At 52.2% G+C, this 15,806-nt stretch overlaps 1 protein-coding gene across 1 annotated transcript in view; it reads right to left on the bottom strand.

Annotated features, from left to right (window-relative positions):
* Nucleotides 1-15,806, bottom strand: part of EPG5 (ectopic P-granules 5 autophagy tethering factor) — a 132,079-nt gene that overhangs the window by 49,905 nt on the left and 66,368 nt on the right. The window contains exons 23-29 of the mRNA XM_088476515.1: nucleotides 12,038-12,265; nucleotides 9,616-9,739; nucleotides 7,921-8,065; nucleotides 5,815-5,989; nucleotides 4,045-4,207; nucleotides 2,832-2,974; nucleotides 1,310-1,466 (exon numbers count right to left, since the gene is read on the bottom strand). Coding sequence (XP_088332641.1) covers nucleotides 1,310-1,466; nucleotides 2,832-2,974; nucleotides 4,045-4,207; nucleotides 5,815-5,989; nucleotides 7,921-8,065; nucleotides 9,616-9,739; nucleotides 12,038-12,265 — 1,135 coding nt within the window. The remainder of the gene's footprint in view (nucleotides 1-1,309; nucleotides 1,467-2,831; nucleotides 2,975-4,044; nucleotides 4,208-5,814; nucleotides 5,990-7,920; nucleotides 8,066-9,615; nucleotides 9,740-12,037; nucleotides 12,266-15,806) is intronic.

Consider the following 15,806-nt stretch of genomic DNA (forward strand, 5'->3'; position numbering starts at 1 on the left):
GGGCTTACTACAAAAGGGGTGGCTGGCGATGGTGATCGACAGCTCGCACCGTTTTGTAGGCGGGGCAGTGGCTTGCCAAACGGAGGCGTTCCCGACGGAACGCCTGCCGTTTGGGGGTGGCCCCACTGACATCACTCGTGATGTCAGTGGTGAGCTTCCGGCTCTAATAGAACCAAAAGCTCACTGGGGCTTGCAGCAGACGAGGTCTCATCGCAAGCCCAGATGGTCGCGATGATCTTGACCATCGCGACCATCCACCTGGCCGCTCGCTAAAGCTGTGGGTGGTCACCCACAGCCTAGCGAGCGGCCAGGAGGCCGGGTCAGAAAATAGATGCGGCCACCCTCATTCAGAGGTCCTGTATCTTTTCTGCACGTTTGCACGTTCACCTCCTAAAAATTCCCAGGTCACGTTGTGTTACGTCCACCAGAGACGCGACGTGCACAGAGCTACTTAATCATGCGGATGCAGCTTTCGGCACAGGCTGGGGCAAAGCGCAAGGTGCGGACTTACTTTCTCTTGCATCTGACGTCCGAATGAGCCCCTACATCCCGTGTACGCAGTGGGCCTGATTCAGAGCCGGACGCAATTAGCGCTCGCTCGTCCAGAAAATAGGGGTGGCTTTTCAAATGAACCGTTCGCTCTTTGCGGTCTGTTCACGCCTCTAGGTCTGAACGAGCGAACAAAACTTGCGGTCGTTTTTTGGAAAAATACGCCCCCTGGCCGCTCGCATCCTACGTCATGTCCGCTATTTATTAGATTAATCGAGTACATCGACCAGCGTATAAACTGCTCGCTATTCTTGAGGTTGGTTTTTGCTACCGCAATCATGCGAGCAGTTCTGGCTATAAAATAACCCAGTGACGTGGTCAATGACGCTGCTGTATTAATTATGCACACCCTTAAAACGCCCGTTTTGACATTTAAGCACGCCTGCGTTCGGATCTCCACTCCCCGTTTTTAAGCACCTTCCCGTTACCACCCACATACGCCTCCTCCTGTCACTCAAAATAGCAGGCATTCGCTGTTTAGCGAACAAACGAAATTCGGCCGCACTGACTGGTTCGCGCATGCGTATAACGATCCGTACGCATGTGCAGTTGGGCAAACATCGCTCGGAGCGAACGAGCGGCCGCTTACGAGCGGCTCTGAATCAGGCCCTGTGTCCGGCAGGGAGAGGTCTCGCTAGTGGCCATTTCCTATGTCAGGCTATCATTTAATGCAAAACACTGGAGCGTGAATGAGACCAATGCCACCCGCAGCAGACCCTGTAATTCCATCACATTTACTGCAACACACAAACCAACCCACCTGCCCCAATATTTCGATGCAAGAGGTGAAGAATTGCCGGGAAGGAGGGTGACGCTGGGTTTCATCGCACACAAACTCCACAATGGCAAAGAACGTCCCGATTCCAATCTTCTGGATCTCCAGCGGGGACTGCACTTTATACGCGTTCACGAGAGCCCTGCGCAGACAAAACCCAAACAGCAGCATGTTATATCCACTACCATTGGTCCATTGTACGCAAACCATATGGCACGTGTTTGTAGCACATGTGAGTTACGCGGGATTATACACCCACATGGAGAACTTTCTACCAACAAGCATGAAGCCCAGAAACGGTTTACGGTACAGGGAAACTTAGCGCTAGACACATATTTTGAATACAACTGGGAATACGGCAGCTATAGCTGTACTCAGGTAGGGTCCCAGGCTAAGTGCGACAAACAGCGGCCAACACAACGTTTGCACAAAGGCGCAGAACTGTACAGCAAGCACAAGGTGCGCGCTCACTTAACGGGTATTGGAAACAAACTGCGCTCACATATACTCTGGAGAATGGGGATGGTGGAGCCAGTAAAAACCTAACAAAGTCTTCCCCATAACTTAAATTCTGTTACTTTACAAAAATCCTGAGGGCTTTTGTTGGTGGACAGAAGCCTGCCACATGATCCGATGGTTGGTAGCCAAGAAGCCAACGGTCGAAATGCCGATCGCCGGCTTCCCGACTGTGCAATCCCAGCAGGGGACTAATGATAGGTGTCAAAATCCCGACGCCTATCATTATCCACCTGCCGAAATACCAACGCCTGGCATACCGAACGGAGGTAAGCCCAACATCGCAAGTGGACAGCCGAGGGGGGGGGATTAGGGGCTCCCGGGGGGACTTAGGGTTAGGCACCCCACTGGGAGGGTTAGGGTCAGGCTAGGGGAAGGGGGGGTTACGGTTAGGCACCCCCGGCGGAGGTTAGGGTGGGGGGTTAGGTTTAGGGGGGAGGCACCCCTGGGGAGGTTAGGGTTAGGCACTAGGGGGGGGAGGTTAAGGTTAGGCACCCCTGAAGGAGGGTTAGGGTTGGGGGGGAGAGAGGGGAGGGTTAGATAGCTTACTTACCCCCGTCGGGATCTGCGCTCTTCGGCATACTGGGGTCGGGATTTGAACCGCCGGGCTCACGTCCGGCGGTCAATCATACCACACCCGATCCGAGCACTCTGCTCCTGAAATCTCTGTGCTGCTGTGAGCATGCCAATGATCTGGTTGTCCGGTTTTTGCACAGTGATCTTTTTTAATCACAAACGGGGCAGATTTAATGACAGGGGAGGAGCTTATGCGACATGAGCGCTGCGCACGTAACAGCCATTATGGTAACTCGTTTCTCCTCCATAGGTTGAGAAATGAGTGATAAACACATGCCGCAAGTCATAACAGCAGCAGCCGGCGTATAAGTGAATGGGCCCCATAGAGGTATAATACATGAAATAACAACACAATAATTCTTTACATTTCTTACTAATTCCACTGGAAATAACAACATTCTATAGGATAACTCACGTGATAAAGTTCTCCAGATGTACAGCGGTTTCTATAATGTTAAGCTGAGTCGGTTTAGTGGATTCAGCCTGTAACTGTTTCATCTCTCTGCGCAGAACATGCAGCTGCTGGCTCACGGACTCATCCATCTGCATGCCTTCAAACTACAGAGAACCAGTCTCATTATACCATCATTTAGAGGTGTTACCTGTACCTGGGAACCGTGACCTCTCTCCTCAAACCTCAATTATAGCGCACTCGGCCTCTAAAACGCTATCCTAAATTTACACAAGCCAACATACTAATCACTCCGTATCTCTCAGCCTGTGACTTCCTGCTGCCTCCATTCCCCCCCTCACATCATGTCACCGCCCCTGTCACATGCAGCCCTGTCCTCACTAACACATCACCCATCTCCTGATATACTCTGTGCTGCTGGGGTCCCTGCTCCTCCCACTATATAACTCTCAGCCTGTGACTTCCTGCTGCCTCCATTTCCCTCCTCACATCATGTCACTGGCCCTGTCACATGCAGTCCTGTCCTCACTAACACATCACCCATCTCCTGATATACTCTGTGCTGCTGGAGACCCTGCTCCTCCCACTATATAACTCTCAGTCTGTGACTTCCTGCTGCCTCCATTCCCCTCCTCACATCATGTCACTGCCTCTGTCACATGCAGCCTTGTCCTCACTAATACATCATTCATCTCCTGATATACTCTGTGCTGCTGGAGTCCCTGCTCCTCCCATTATATAACTCTTCCTTCTGCCCCCATTCCCCTTCTCACATCATGTCACTGCCCCTGTCAAATGCAGTCCTGTCCTCACTAACACATCATTCATTTCCTGATATACTCTGTGCTGCTGGGGACCCTGCTCCTCCCATTATATAACTCTCAGTCTGTGACTTCCTGCTGCCTCCAATCCCCACCTCACATCACTGCCCCTGTCACATGCAGTCCTGTGCTCACTAACGCATCATTCATCTCCTGATATACTCTGTGCTGCTGGGGACCCTGCTCCTCCCACTATACAACTCTCAGTCTGTGAATAACTGCTGCCTCTATTCCCCTCCTCACATCATTGCACAATGCTATTGAGGACTACACGCTTCCACTCTCTATCCAACTCCGTTAGGAAATGTAGACTATACTCACTTGTCCTTTAACTGTGCAGATAAGTTGCCTAAGGTACGCGGACAACTTGTTACTGATCTGATAGGACCCCTCACCTTGACCATCACAACAGCAGGTCTGCTGCAGGTCTTATTTAAATTGCTCCGACATTCCATCTTCATTTCGATCTGCTCCTCCCTGTTGACGTAGAGTTTAGGGATTGTATCAAGCATCTCGCTGTCTAAGGCAACTTGCTGGGACTCCCGCATAGAGGCCGTTCTGCGACAGAAACAGAGGGACCGGTCAGCAAGAAGTAACCACATCGGAAACCATGGCCTATAGTATCGGAGCCGAAGTATTATTTGTCAGGCTTCAGCAATCTATGGCTCTACGGCTGTTGTACAACTACAAGTCCCAGCATGCTTTATCAGCCAGAGTATATGTAGTTCTACACAGCAGGATAGCCACAGATGGCCTCAGACTGACAGGTTAGAAACATTGGTGATTACACTACTTGTTTCCACCCATCTCTCCAATAGAGATTAAGGGGGAGATGAATCGAGCCTCCTAGAGGGTGGAAAAGTGGAGACGTTGACCAATCGGCTTCTAGCTAGCATTTGTAAAGTACAGTCTGTAACCAGTGTTGTCTCAGTGTGTGAGCTTACAATCACACGTCAGTGCAGCAGTACGCTCTTTAGTTACTGTATGATGAAGGAGGCAGCGCTGGTTCGCTGATCCCCCACACAGATGCATGTCAGCGGTGCCAGGAAACAGAACTCTAACAGGCCAACACTGCAGTCTACACACATCCTACGATCAGTAGTGCACGCAGGGGGGGTTTCGGAGTACCCATAAACCTTCTCCCTGACAGAGGCAAGTGCGAGCAACCATGTAATTAAGCCCCGCCCTCTTGCGGCAAAATGCAGCGATTTGCGGGTCAATGGGGTGGAGACGGAGCCAATATGATGCAATTCTATTAGAATTGCATAATTTGGCTCCGCACCCTCCCGATTGACCCGCAAATCGCAGCAATTTGTCGCTAGGGGGAGGGGACTAATGACATTGCCTGGTCCTGTCCCCATCTACAACCTGCAGCAAGGTAAGTGTGTGTGTAATGTATGTGTGACACACACACACACACACACACACACACACAACGTTGCCCGGGTTTAAATCTAAAGTTTTATTATGTGATGTCGTCCGAATCCATCCAGTGGATGTCCCAGAACGGGCTCCCTGGGTCAAAGTTCTGCCCAGCACACTCTGCCACGAGGTCCGACGGGGACCCCAACCACTCCAGTAGGCATCTCAGACCAATTGCCACCCATCTGTACAGTTTTTATCCAGATCCATCCAGTGGATGGCCCAGAAAAGGCTCCCCGGTCAAAGTTCTGCCCAGCGTACACCATTGGGAGGTTCGACTGAGACCCTAACCCCCCTAAAACCTGGCCAAGATCCAACTGGACCACCTCGCTTTGGTTTCATCCCAATCGATGCCGGGGTGTCCGAATGCACAACTGGACAAGCAGGCCAATGATTTTTTTACTAGACACTGCCCCCCCCCCCCCCCCTCATACACTACTGCCGCAATCGCACCTAACAGCCCTACTCGATGCGCCAGGTCCCGTGAGACTCTGCTTGCGCCGAGCATCTTTTTCACTCCACCCCACGACACTGCACGGATTCATTTGATATGCGACACTTGTACATCTGTGTGCGACCGAGTCTGAATCTGTATGCGTGGTGCTATGCTGCAGTGGCGGCGGCTTTTTTTCCACGCCACGACAGCGTTTTCCTGCACAATCTAACATCTGACTATTGCGGAATACAGCTGGCGCACAGTCTATACGTCCCACATGACCTCGTACATGACATGCGGCTCTCACTTGGCGTGCTGCTGCAGGATGGTTAGATCTTTGTGCACGAGCTTCATGGCTTCCTGCGTGTTGATATAACAAGAAGGTGGGATGACTGGCACAGGTGGCTTCATGAGTTGCAGGGTGATGCCCGGGCAGGGGGGGTTGTGCTTCTTCAGGTTCTTTAGGATTCTCTCCTTGGCAGCTGAGAAGACATAAACTGATCAATTAAAACTGGTGCCTGACTAATCGCTGGCCTAAGATTGTGATCGAAGAATTTGTTCCATAAAGAGATCTGCAGGCACCTATAATAGAACCATGAATGTTGCCCCGTCTCGGTCATGCGCAGTGGGAGCTGTAGCTACACAGTGCCCTGCTCGCCCTCCATCCATTTCCTGCTGGGACAACATAGATTAGTAGGTGCCCGATCTTAACGCGGTCTGCGGCTCTGCTAAAGGTTAGGGGCTGCCTGATCCTCAGTCTCGCGGCCGTGTACCCTCCAACTTGTCTGTCCAACTAAAACGGTGCACCAACTTTCTCATTGGACCAGCCAACTTTCTGTACAAAAGGATTTTATGTCACGGAAGTAGGAAGACACTCTCTGCCTTTTCTCCAACCCCTCCCTCCCTTCCCCCCACCCCTTGGGCTCAGAGCGGGTGCTGCTCCGGCTGGCGGGCAGGCTGTACGGCAGTGCAGAGGTCAAAGGTCACGCCGCACAGCCCCACTCCAGCAGCGTCTGAACCCTGTCTGAAGCCCACAGGAGGTGAGAAGACAGGAACTGCACCTGCTGCCGCAGGTCGCTGTATAATTGCCCTTTGATCACTCACAGGGGCCCCCACGAGTTTGATGCCCAGGGGCCCCCAAAGACCTTAATCCAGCCCTGGTCATTAGGTAAAATACACTGTGGATAAAGGCCCTGATTCAGAGACGGATGCTCTGACAGAGCGCTCGCTCTGAATCAGGGCCGTCCTTCTATTTTTTTAGAGCGACCTCCTGGTCGCTCGCATAGCTGTGTGTGACCACCCACAGCTATAGCGAGCGGCCATAGCTTGTGGTAGGGTCTCGTTGCCGCAAGCCCTGGAGTGCTTTCGGCTCTATCAAAGCCGAGAGCACTCCCACTGACATCACTTGTAGGCGTTCCCATGGGAGTGCCGGCGGTCTGGGCAGACACGCCCCCGGCCCACCCACCAAAGGGGGCGTGCTGTCACTCAACATCAACAGCACGCCCCCTTTGTAGCGAGACCTGGAGCGACGGCTTCCCCGTCGCTATCCGGGTCTCGCGCATGCGCACGACGGAGCCGGCTCCGTCGTGCGCATGCGCACTGGGCCAACATCGACCCGCTTGCGGTCTGAATCAGGCCCAAAGTGCCACATATGTGCAGTGGTTTCTTGTACACCGGGGCACTCTCTCCCCGACGCTGCTGAATGATCTCCTCTATGGCTGCGGTAATCCCGGCATTGTGGCGATCAGTTTGTGCTACTTCGCTTTCCCTTACAAGTAAAATATATTTCTACATTAGATTTAATAATCGTTTTTGAATTTGTACAGCTCAGCAGGAAGCGGAACTTGCCGATACACGCGCAGACTCTAGAATTAAATCCTTTAAATTACTTAAATATTAAAAATTTAATTAAAAAAAAATTAACGCTATAAAAGGGCATCGTATCAATACGGATTCTGCAATCAAAGGTGGCCGTTGAAATTGTTATAATAGTCACACAGCTAAAGCTGCGCTGTGCCAATAACTAATACTGTTTTCTCGCACCCGATCTCCCATCTAAAGTGACAGGGTGATATTCAATCGTTTGGGCCGGCAGGCGTGAGTCAAAGGGCGCCTATTACTTATCGCGCATCACACCCAAATGCACCGGGCTTAGACGCGTAAAGCGGCGAAACCATTGCAAATTAATGGCTGCCCAAAAGCCAGACTTCTTGCAGATTCCTGCGCGCCACCTCAGGAGGGTGCCAACAGAATGAATCGACGCCTATCGGCACAAACAATTGAATGGCTGCCGTCACTTTAGACAAGAGCTGCGGGCAGCGCAAAACAATTGAATTCCCACAAAACAAAAACATTTTGTTTAAAAAACAGACATCGGGCGCTCCATAGCAGACACAGAACGCGGTGCCCATACCTGTGACTGGAGTGGGGGTGTCCACAGAGGTAACGGGAGTCAGCAAACCTGTGTCCATCTCCACTTTGATTTGGTTCCAGACGTTGACCGTTTCCTGGATGTCATACATGAGGCGTTCCAGGTTAATGTACTCCATCCAGAGAGTCTACAGTAGGAAAACAGTGTGAGGTCAGTCTGTCCCTTACTGTAGTATTGCTTCCTGCAATTGTGCTCAATGTCCTGATACTTAAAAAGGAAATAAATGTATCTGCAAGAATTCACACTAGATCTATCCCGGATATTAACCAGATCTCCTTAAATATAAAACCAGCAGAAAGATTCATGTATTAAAAAAAACCGGTGTTCACTTTTATTGTGAATCCCTCCACCCCTCCTCCTCCGGCTGTTCCCGAGACCCCTGCCCTTCTTCAGTCCCAAGTCTGGGAGGGACAGCGGACAGACATTTAGAGCCCCAGGGATGACATCTATCAGTTGTCAGGGCCAGGGTCTTCGCTTATCAAGAGGCTTCAGTTAATCTTTAGAAGTTCACTTTGCTCTCAGAGAAGAGTATTAGCTTAAGGATGAGAGATATAATGAGACAGTGGAAATGGTCCTTACACGTAAAAAATATACTCCCCGTGTAACCGTGCAAAATACATCTAGAAGATTCCCATTCTAAACTGGTGCTTTAATCAAAATCCGTTGTTTAATAATGTCACATACGCAGAGCACTATGGCATTCTGGCCAGCAGGTAACACGGTTCTATTGCTGTCCAGCAAAAAAAAAGATGATCATACAATAATTAAATATACTGGATCTTCTGAAGTTGACAACAAGCTGGATGCATGATTTGTTTTCTATATTGTGCTTCCTCCATTTAATCTGTAAGGCTGTGACTTCCTGCTGCACCCATTCCCCTCCTCACATCATGTCACATGCAGCCCTGTCTTCGCTAATACATCACCCATCTCCTGATATACTCTGTGCTGCTGGGGATCCTGCTCCTTCTACTATATATATATATATCTCAGCCTGTGGCTTCCTGCTGCCCCCATTCCCCCCATCACATCATGTCACTGCCCCTGTCACAAGCAGCCCTGTCCTCACTGACACATCACTCATCTCCTGATATACTCTGTACTGCTGGGGGACTCTGCTCCTACCACTATATAACTCTCAGTCTGTGGCTCCCTGCTGCCTCTATTCCCCTCCTCACATCATGTCACTGCCCCTGTCACATGCAGCCCTGTCCTCACTAACACATCACTCATCTCCTGACATACTCTGTGCTGCTGGGCCCCTGCTCCTCCCACTATATAACTCTCAGCCTGTGACTTCCTGCTGCCCCCATTCCCCTCCTCACATCATGTCACTGCCCCTGTCACATGCAGCCCTGTCCTCACTAAGACATCACCCATCTCCTGATATACTCTGTACTGCTGGGGGACTCTGCTCCTACTATATAACTCTCAGTTATATGCCCCTGTCACATGCAGCCCTGTCCTCACTGACACAATCACACTAATATATCTGTCACTGCTCCCCTCTCACCCATCTCCTGCTGCAGTAACCCTCAGATGATCTGGCTAATAATTAGGGTACATAGATGAGAAGAGGACAAACACTGAACATACTGCAGTCCTGAGAAATGCTACTCAAACACTGACGTAATATATGTGCATCACTCCTTCCCTGTCCAATGCTCAGTCTCTCACCTGTTCACTGCGCATGATCTTAGCCAGCAGGTGAGGGTCGTACTGCTTGGGGAGAGTTGGGATATACACATCTCCCTTCTGGAACTTATCATCTTCTAACCAGACAATAAACACATTAAACAACCTATGGGAAAAAAGGCCAAAAAATTAAAAAAATCTAAATAAATATATAGTCCCTGGTTTAGGGGTCTGTCTGTTCAATCGGACTAATCTCTTGAAAAACTAGATGGATTTTGATGGGGTCTTCACTATTCTATACAGCATTGGTCAAGTAAGGTTTAGGTGTATAAACCATTCATCTGTGACAAAAGGGAGCCGAGCAGTGACGATTTTACTGAAGCAATGTCACATAAAAAACTGTTGTGCTGAGTGAGTGACTGGCTGCTGCTGTTGCAGGGACTAGGGCTGTGCTTTGATTGGCTCTCTGAGACAGTGAGAGCCAATCAGAGCTAGCAATGAGCCCTGTTGCTTAGCAGCAGCCTAGGGAGGGGAGGGAGTCAGGGACTGAGCAGGGTCATGTGTGAGGAAGACAGAGAATGAGAGACAGCCTCCAACGAACTTATGAAGTTACCCTGATGCAGACACAATAGCCAGCAAGGAGCCAGGGGAGGCATAGCTATCAGGAAATTATAAAAACAATTCGATGGTGGCAAACATCAGACCGCCACCATCAACTGGTAATAACAGTAACCATGAGATTCCGATGTCCATCCCTACGCTGAACCTGTAGGCGAACTCCGGCCACCACTCCTCCACCATGAAGTGCTCCCTCTCCAGTGTGATGTTCCCGCTCAGCCACACCCTCGGTGGACAGAAGACATCTCCGATGGAAGACTGTGGTGTTTCACGGACAGGGGAACCATGGCGAAGAAGCTCAACAGGAAACCCAGGAACTACAGGGTACATTATGCAAAGAAGACATTGCTCATCGCCATATTCAGCAGCCGGGGAGTGGTGCGCATGGAGGTTGCACAGGTGCCCCAGCCCCGGGGACATGCTGCTGATAATGCTTAAGGCAAATCTCCTGCCCTTCCCAACACATCCCAGTGACTGGGCCGCAGCAAGCTGGAGGGCAGCAACAGGTGGAGTTGTGGTGACAGGAGTGAGAAGCAGGGGCCTGTGGTGAAATATAGGAGGCTGTGGTGAGATGTCGGGGGCAGGAGTAAGAAGCAGGAGGCTGTGGTGAGATGTCGGGGGCAGGAGTAAGAAGCAGGAGGCTGTGGTGAGATGTCGGGGGCAGGAGTAAGAAGCAGGAGGTTGTGGTGAGATGTCGGGGGCAGGAGTAAGAAGCAGGAGGTTGTGGTGAGATGTCAGGGGCAGGAGTAAGAAGCAGGAGGTTGTGGTGAGATGTCAGGGGCAGGAGTAAGAAGCAGGAGGCTGTGGTGAGATGTCGGGGGCAGGAGTAAGAAGCAGGAGGTTGTGGTGAGATGCAGGGGGCAGTAGTAAGAAGCAGGAGGTTGTGGTGAGATGCAGGGGCTTGTGGTGAAATATAGGAGGCTGTGGTGAGGTGCAGGGGGCAGGAGTAAGAAGCAGGAGGCTGTGGTGAGATGCAGGGGGCAGTAGCAAGAAGCAGGAGGTTGTGGTGAGATGCAGGGGCTTGTGGTGAAATATAGGAGGCTGTGGTGAGGTGCAGGGGGCAGGAGTAAGAAGCAGGAGGTTGTGGTTAAATATAGGATGCTTTTGTGGCCAATGTATTGGTATAAAGTAGGAGATTAAGATGCACGGTTGATGAATAAGTCGCATGGCGCCCCAAATGGGGATCTTTGATGCGATTTGAAAACCCCACAACACAGCAAAGAACAGCAAAGAAGCTAGGCAGACACTGCAGGCACCGAGCTAGGCAGACACTGCAGGCACCCAGCTAGGCAGACACTGCAGGCACCTAGGCAGACACTGCAGGCACCCAGCTAGGCAGACACTGCAGGCACCCAGCTAGGCAGACACTGCAGGCACCCAGCTAGGCAGACACTGCAGGCACCCAGCTAGGCAGACACTGCAGGCACCCAGCTAGGCAGACACTGCAGGCACCCAGCTAGGCAGACACTGCAGGCACCCAGCTAGGCAGACACTGCAGGCACCCAGCTAGGCAGACACTGCAGGCACCCAGCTAGGCAGACACTGCAGGCACCCAGCTAGGCAGACACTGCAGGCACCCAGCTAGGCAGACACTGCAGGCACCCAGCTAGGCAGACACTGCAGGCACCCAGCTAGGCAGACACTGCAGGCACCGAGCTAGGCAGACACTGCAGGCACTCAGCTAGGCAGACACTGCAGGCACCGAGCTAGGCAGACACTGCAGGCACCGAGCTAGGGTAGTCGCACACTGAAGGGCACGAGTCCTGAGCTTTGGTTCAGCTGCTCTGTGGTCACCACTCTAAGGGAACGGGAAGTTACCATCAATACATCAGCTCGGGGTCCTTACTTGACCAGCTCTTTGTGCAGATCCGGGGAAGTTATACTCTCGTGTGAGCTGCCCCCCGAGTCGGAGAAGACCGGGGACCCGTCCATGGGGAGCAGGATTCTCATGGCTTTGCTGGCTGAGTGGTGGAAATCTGCTACTTCCATCAGACGACGCTTCATCTGTTTCAGCAGGTGAGTGTGGGCCGAGCTGCTGAAGAACCTCTTCCCGATACAGCCATCGACTGGCAACCTGGGCACAGAACAAACACAACCTAATGATCTAGACGGCATATCACAGCTAAGCTTAAAGATAAATTAGCTTATATAAAAGAGCTTCTAATGATATTCCTAAACCATGACACTGGAGCCCATTTAGCGGGATATCCTCCCAATACCCACAAATAACAAGAGATATGGTAAGAACTTACCTTTGTTATCTCTGTTTCTACGAAGTCCATAGGGTCCACAGGGTGACCTTGGGGTATAGCTGGATCCTGGATCCTCGGGCACCACGGAGTTAAAGCTTTTAGCTGCTCCCAGGATGCACTTGGGTCCAACCTCCCCTATACCCCGCCCCCGAGCCACAGGCACCTCAGTTGGTAAGCAGCCCAGGCTGGAGGAGGAGACGAAACAGAGAGAAGGAAGACTGGAACACACAAGAACCATACTCACAGAAATGGGAGACGGAAAACCGGTGACCAGTCACAGAGCCCATATGAAGCCAGGTGCGTCAGGGCGGGTGCCCTGTGGACCCTATGGACTTCGTAGAAACAGAGATAACAAAGGTAAGTTCTTACCATATCTCTTGTTTTCTACTTCAGGGTCCATAGGGGTCCACAGGGTGACCTTGGGGATGTCCCAAAGCAGTCCAACTAAGGGCGGGGACGCTCCTGTGCTGATAGGAGAACCCGGCGCCCAAAGGATGCATCCTGAGAGGCAAAGGTGTCAAACGCATAGAACCTCAAAAAGGTCTGAATGGAAGACCAGGTGGCCGCCTTACAGAGCTGAACAGCAGAGGCGCCACGGCTAGCAGCCCAAGAAGGGCCCACGGGCCGAGTGGAATGAGCCTTAACAGAGGCTGGAACAGCTAAACCCTCCTGCATATAAGCCTCAATAATAACAGAACGAAGCCAACGGGCTACAGTCTGTTTGTTGGCAGGCCAACCCCTCTTGTGAAAACCAAAGAGGATAAACAAAGAATCCGACTTCCTCACAGAACTAGTCCGGTCCACATAAACCTGGAGTGCCCTTACAACGTCTAAGGAAGTCTCCCCAGCCGAAAGATCAGGTGACTGAAAGGCTGGTACAACAATTTCCTGATTAATGTGGAACCTGGAAACCACCTTAGGCAGGAAATCAGGACGAGTGCGAAGCACCGCTCTGTCCTGATGAAAAATCAGAAAAGGGGGACGACAAGAAAGCGCCCCCAAATCTGAAACCCTCCTGGCAGAAGCAATTGCCAAGAGGAAAACAGTTTTAAAAGTTAGCCACTTGAGCTCCACTGACTCCAAGGGCTCAAAAGGAGGACCCTGTAAGGCCCTAAGAACCACCGCCAAATCCCACGGGGCCACAGGTGGCACAAAGGGAGGCTGGATTCTCAAAACACCCTGGAAAAAGGTGTGTACGTCCGGCATAGCAGCGATCCTGCGCTGGAACCACACCGACAGACCAGACACGTGTACCTTCAGTGAAGAAAGACGTAATCCTAAGTCCAAACCGGACTGAAGGAAAGCCAGAATACGCGAAACTCGGAACACCTGGGGATCATAGTTTCTGGCCTCGCACCACTGAAAGTAAGTGTGCCACACTCTGTGATAGATCCTCGCGGAAGCAGGCTTGCGCGCCCTCAGCATGGTGGTAATAACGGAGCTAGAAAAGCCCCGAGACCTCAGGACGGCTGTCTCAAGAGCCACGCCGTCAAAGATAGTCGACCCAGATCCGGGTGAAGACAGGGCCCCTGAGACAACAGGTCCCGCCGTTGAGGTAGGAGGTACGGAGCGTCGATGGACAGGCTCCGCAGATCGGAGTACCACGGCCTTCTGGGCCACGCTGGGGCCACCAGGATCAGTGTGCCTCCGTCCTGTTTGAACTTGCGCAGGACCCGAGGCAGCAGAGATATCGGAGGGAACAAGTAAGCCAGTTGAAACAGCCATTTCACCGACAGCGCGTCTATCAGACTTGCGCCTGCGTCCCTTGTCCTTGACCCGTACACAGGCAGCTTGTGATTGTAACGGGACGCCATCAGGTCCAGCTCTGGCAGCCCCCACTTGTCCACGAGTAGTTGGAATACCTCTGGATGAAGCGACCATTCCCCGGGATGCACATCGTAACGGCTGAGGAAGTCTGCCTCCCAATTGAGGACTCCTGGGATGAAAACTGCCGAGAGAGCTGGAAGATAGCGCTCCGCCCAAGCCAGGACGCGGGACACCTCCGACATCGCAGCTCGACTGCGAGTCCCTCCCTGGTGATTGATGTACGCCACCGTGGTGGCGTTGTCTGACTGCACCTGAACGGCCCTTCCGTGAAGAGCGGTGCCGGACGACTGCAGGGCTCTGTATACTGCCCGCAGTTCCAGGATGTTGATGGGAAGAATCGCTTCCTCCGCCGACCAACGACCCTGAAGTGACAAGGAGCCTGTCACCGCCCCCCAACCCCGGAGACTGGCATCTGTCGTGAGCAGAACCCATTCCGGGATCCAAAAGGGGCGCCCCTCCAGGAGATGCGCTGTCTGCAGCCACCAGGCTAGGGACAGACGCACCTCCGAGGACAACACCAGCATCTGAGAGCGGATCCTGTGTGGCAATCCGTTCCATTCTGAAAGAATCAGCCCCTGCAGGGGCCTGGAATGGAACTGGGCAAACTCCACCATGTCGAATGCCGACACCATGGACCCCAAAACTCTCATCGCTGAGTGCACCGACACTCTGCCACTGCTCAGACAACTGTGAATCCGCAGCTGTAAGGAGGAGACCTTCTCTGGAGTCAGAAAAATCCGTTGCTGACGAGAGTCCAGCAGGGCCCCCAAATGAACCATCCGTTGTGATGGGATGAGGGAGGATTTCTTCCAGTTGATCAACCAGCCGTGCGCCTGTAGACAAGCGACCGTCAGGTGGAGATGCTGGATCAGTACCTCCGGGGAGCTTGCCAGCAAGAGGAGGTCGTCTAGATACGGTAGCAACCGTATCCCCTGGCTCCGAAGGTGAGCCGCCATGACCGCCATCACCTTGGTAAATACCCTTGGTGCCGTGGAGAGACCAAAGGGTAGAGCCCTGAATTGGTAGTGGTTGTGGAGAATAGCAAACCGCAGAAACCGTTGGTGCGATGTTGCTATAGGCACATGGAGGTAGGCGTCCTGGATATCCAGGGAGACCATATAATCCCCCGGTTCCATCGCCAGTATGATGGAACGCAAAGTTTCCATCCTGAATTTGGGAACCCTGAGAAACCTGTTCAGGGACTTCAAATTGAGGATGGGGCGATGAGAGCCATTGGGTTTCTGCACCAGAAACAGCGTAGAGTAATACCCCATCCCACGTTGAGACTGTGGTACGGGTATAATGACCCCCGCCGTCAGCAAGGCCTCTATGGCTTCCTGAACCTGCAAGGCCTTGGTTTTGTCCTGAGAAGGACTTGTGCAAAAAAACTGGCAAGGCGGCCTGTGCCGAAAAGACAGGGCGTACCCCTGGGAGACCACTTCTCGCACCCAGGCATCCGTGGTGGTATTGTGCCAGCACTGGGCGAATTGAAGAAGTCGGCCTCCCACTCTGGGGTCCCCCAGAGGGAGGCCCGTC

The sequence above is a fragment of the Taudactylus pleione genome, unplaced genomic scaffold, assembly GCF_031769625.1.
Source record: "Taudactylus pleione unplaced genomic scaffold, aTauple2 ptg000189l, whole genome shotgun sequence".
In the NCBI taxonomy this organism is placed as follows: domain Eukaryota; kingdom Metazoa; phylum Chordata; class Amphibia; order Anura; family Myobatrachidae; genus Taudactylus; species Taudactylus pleione.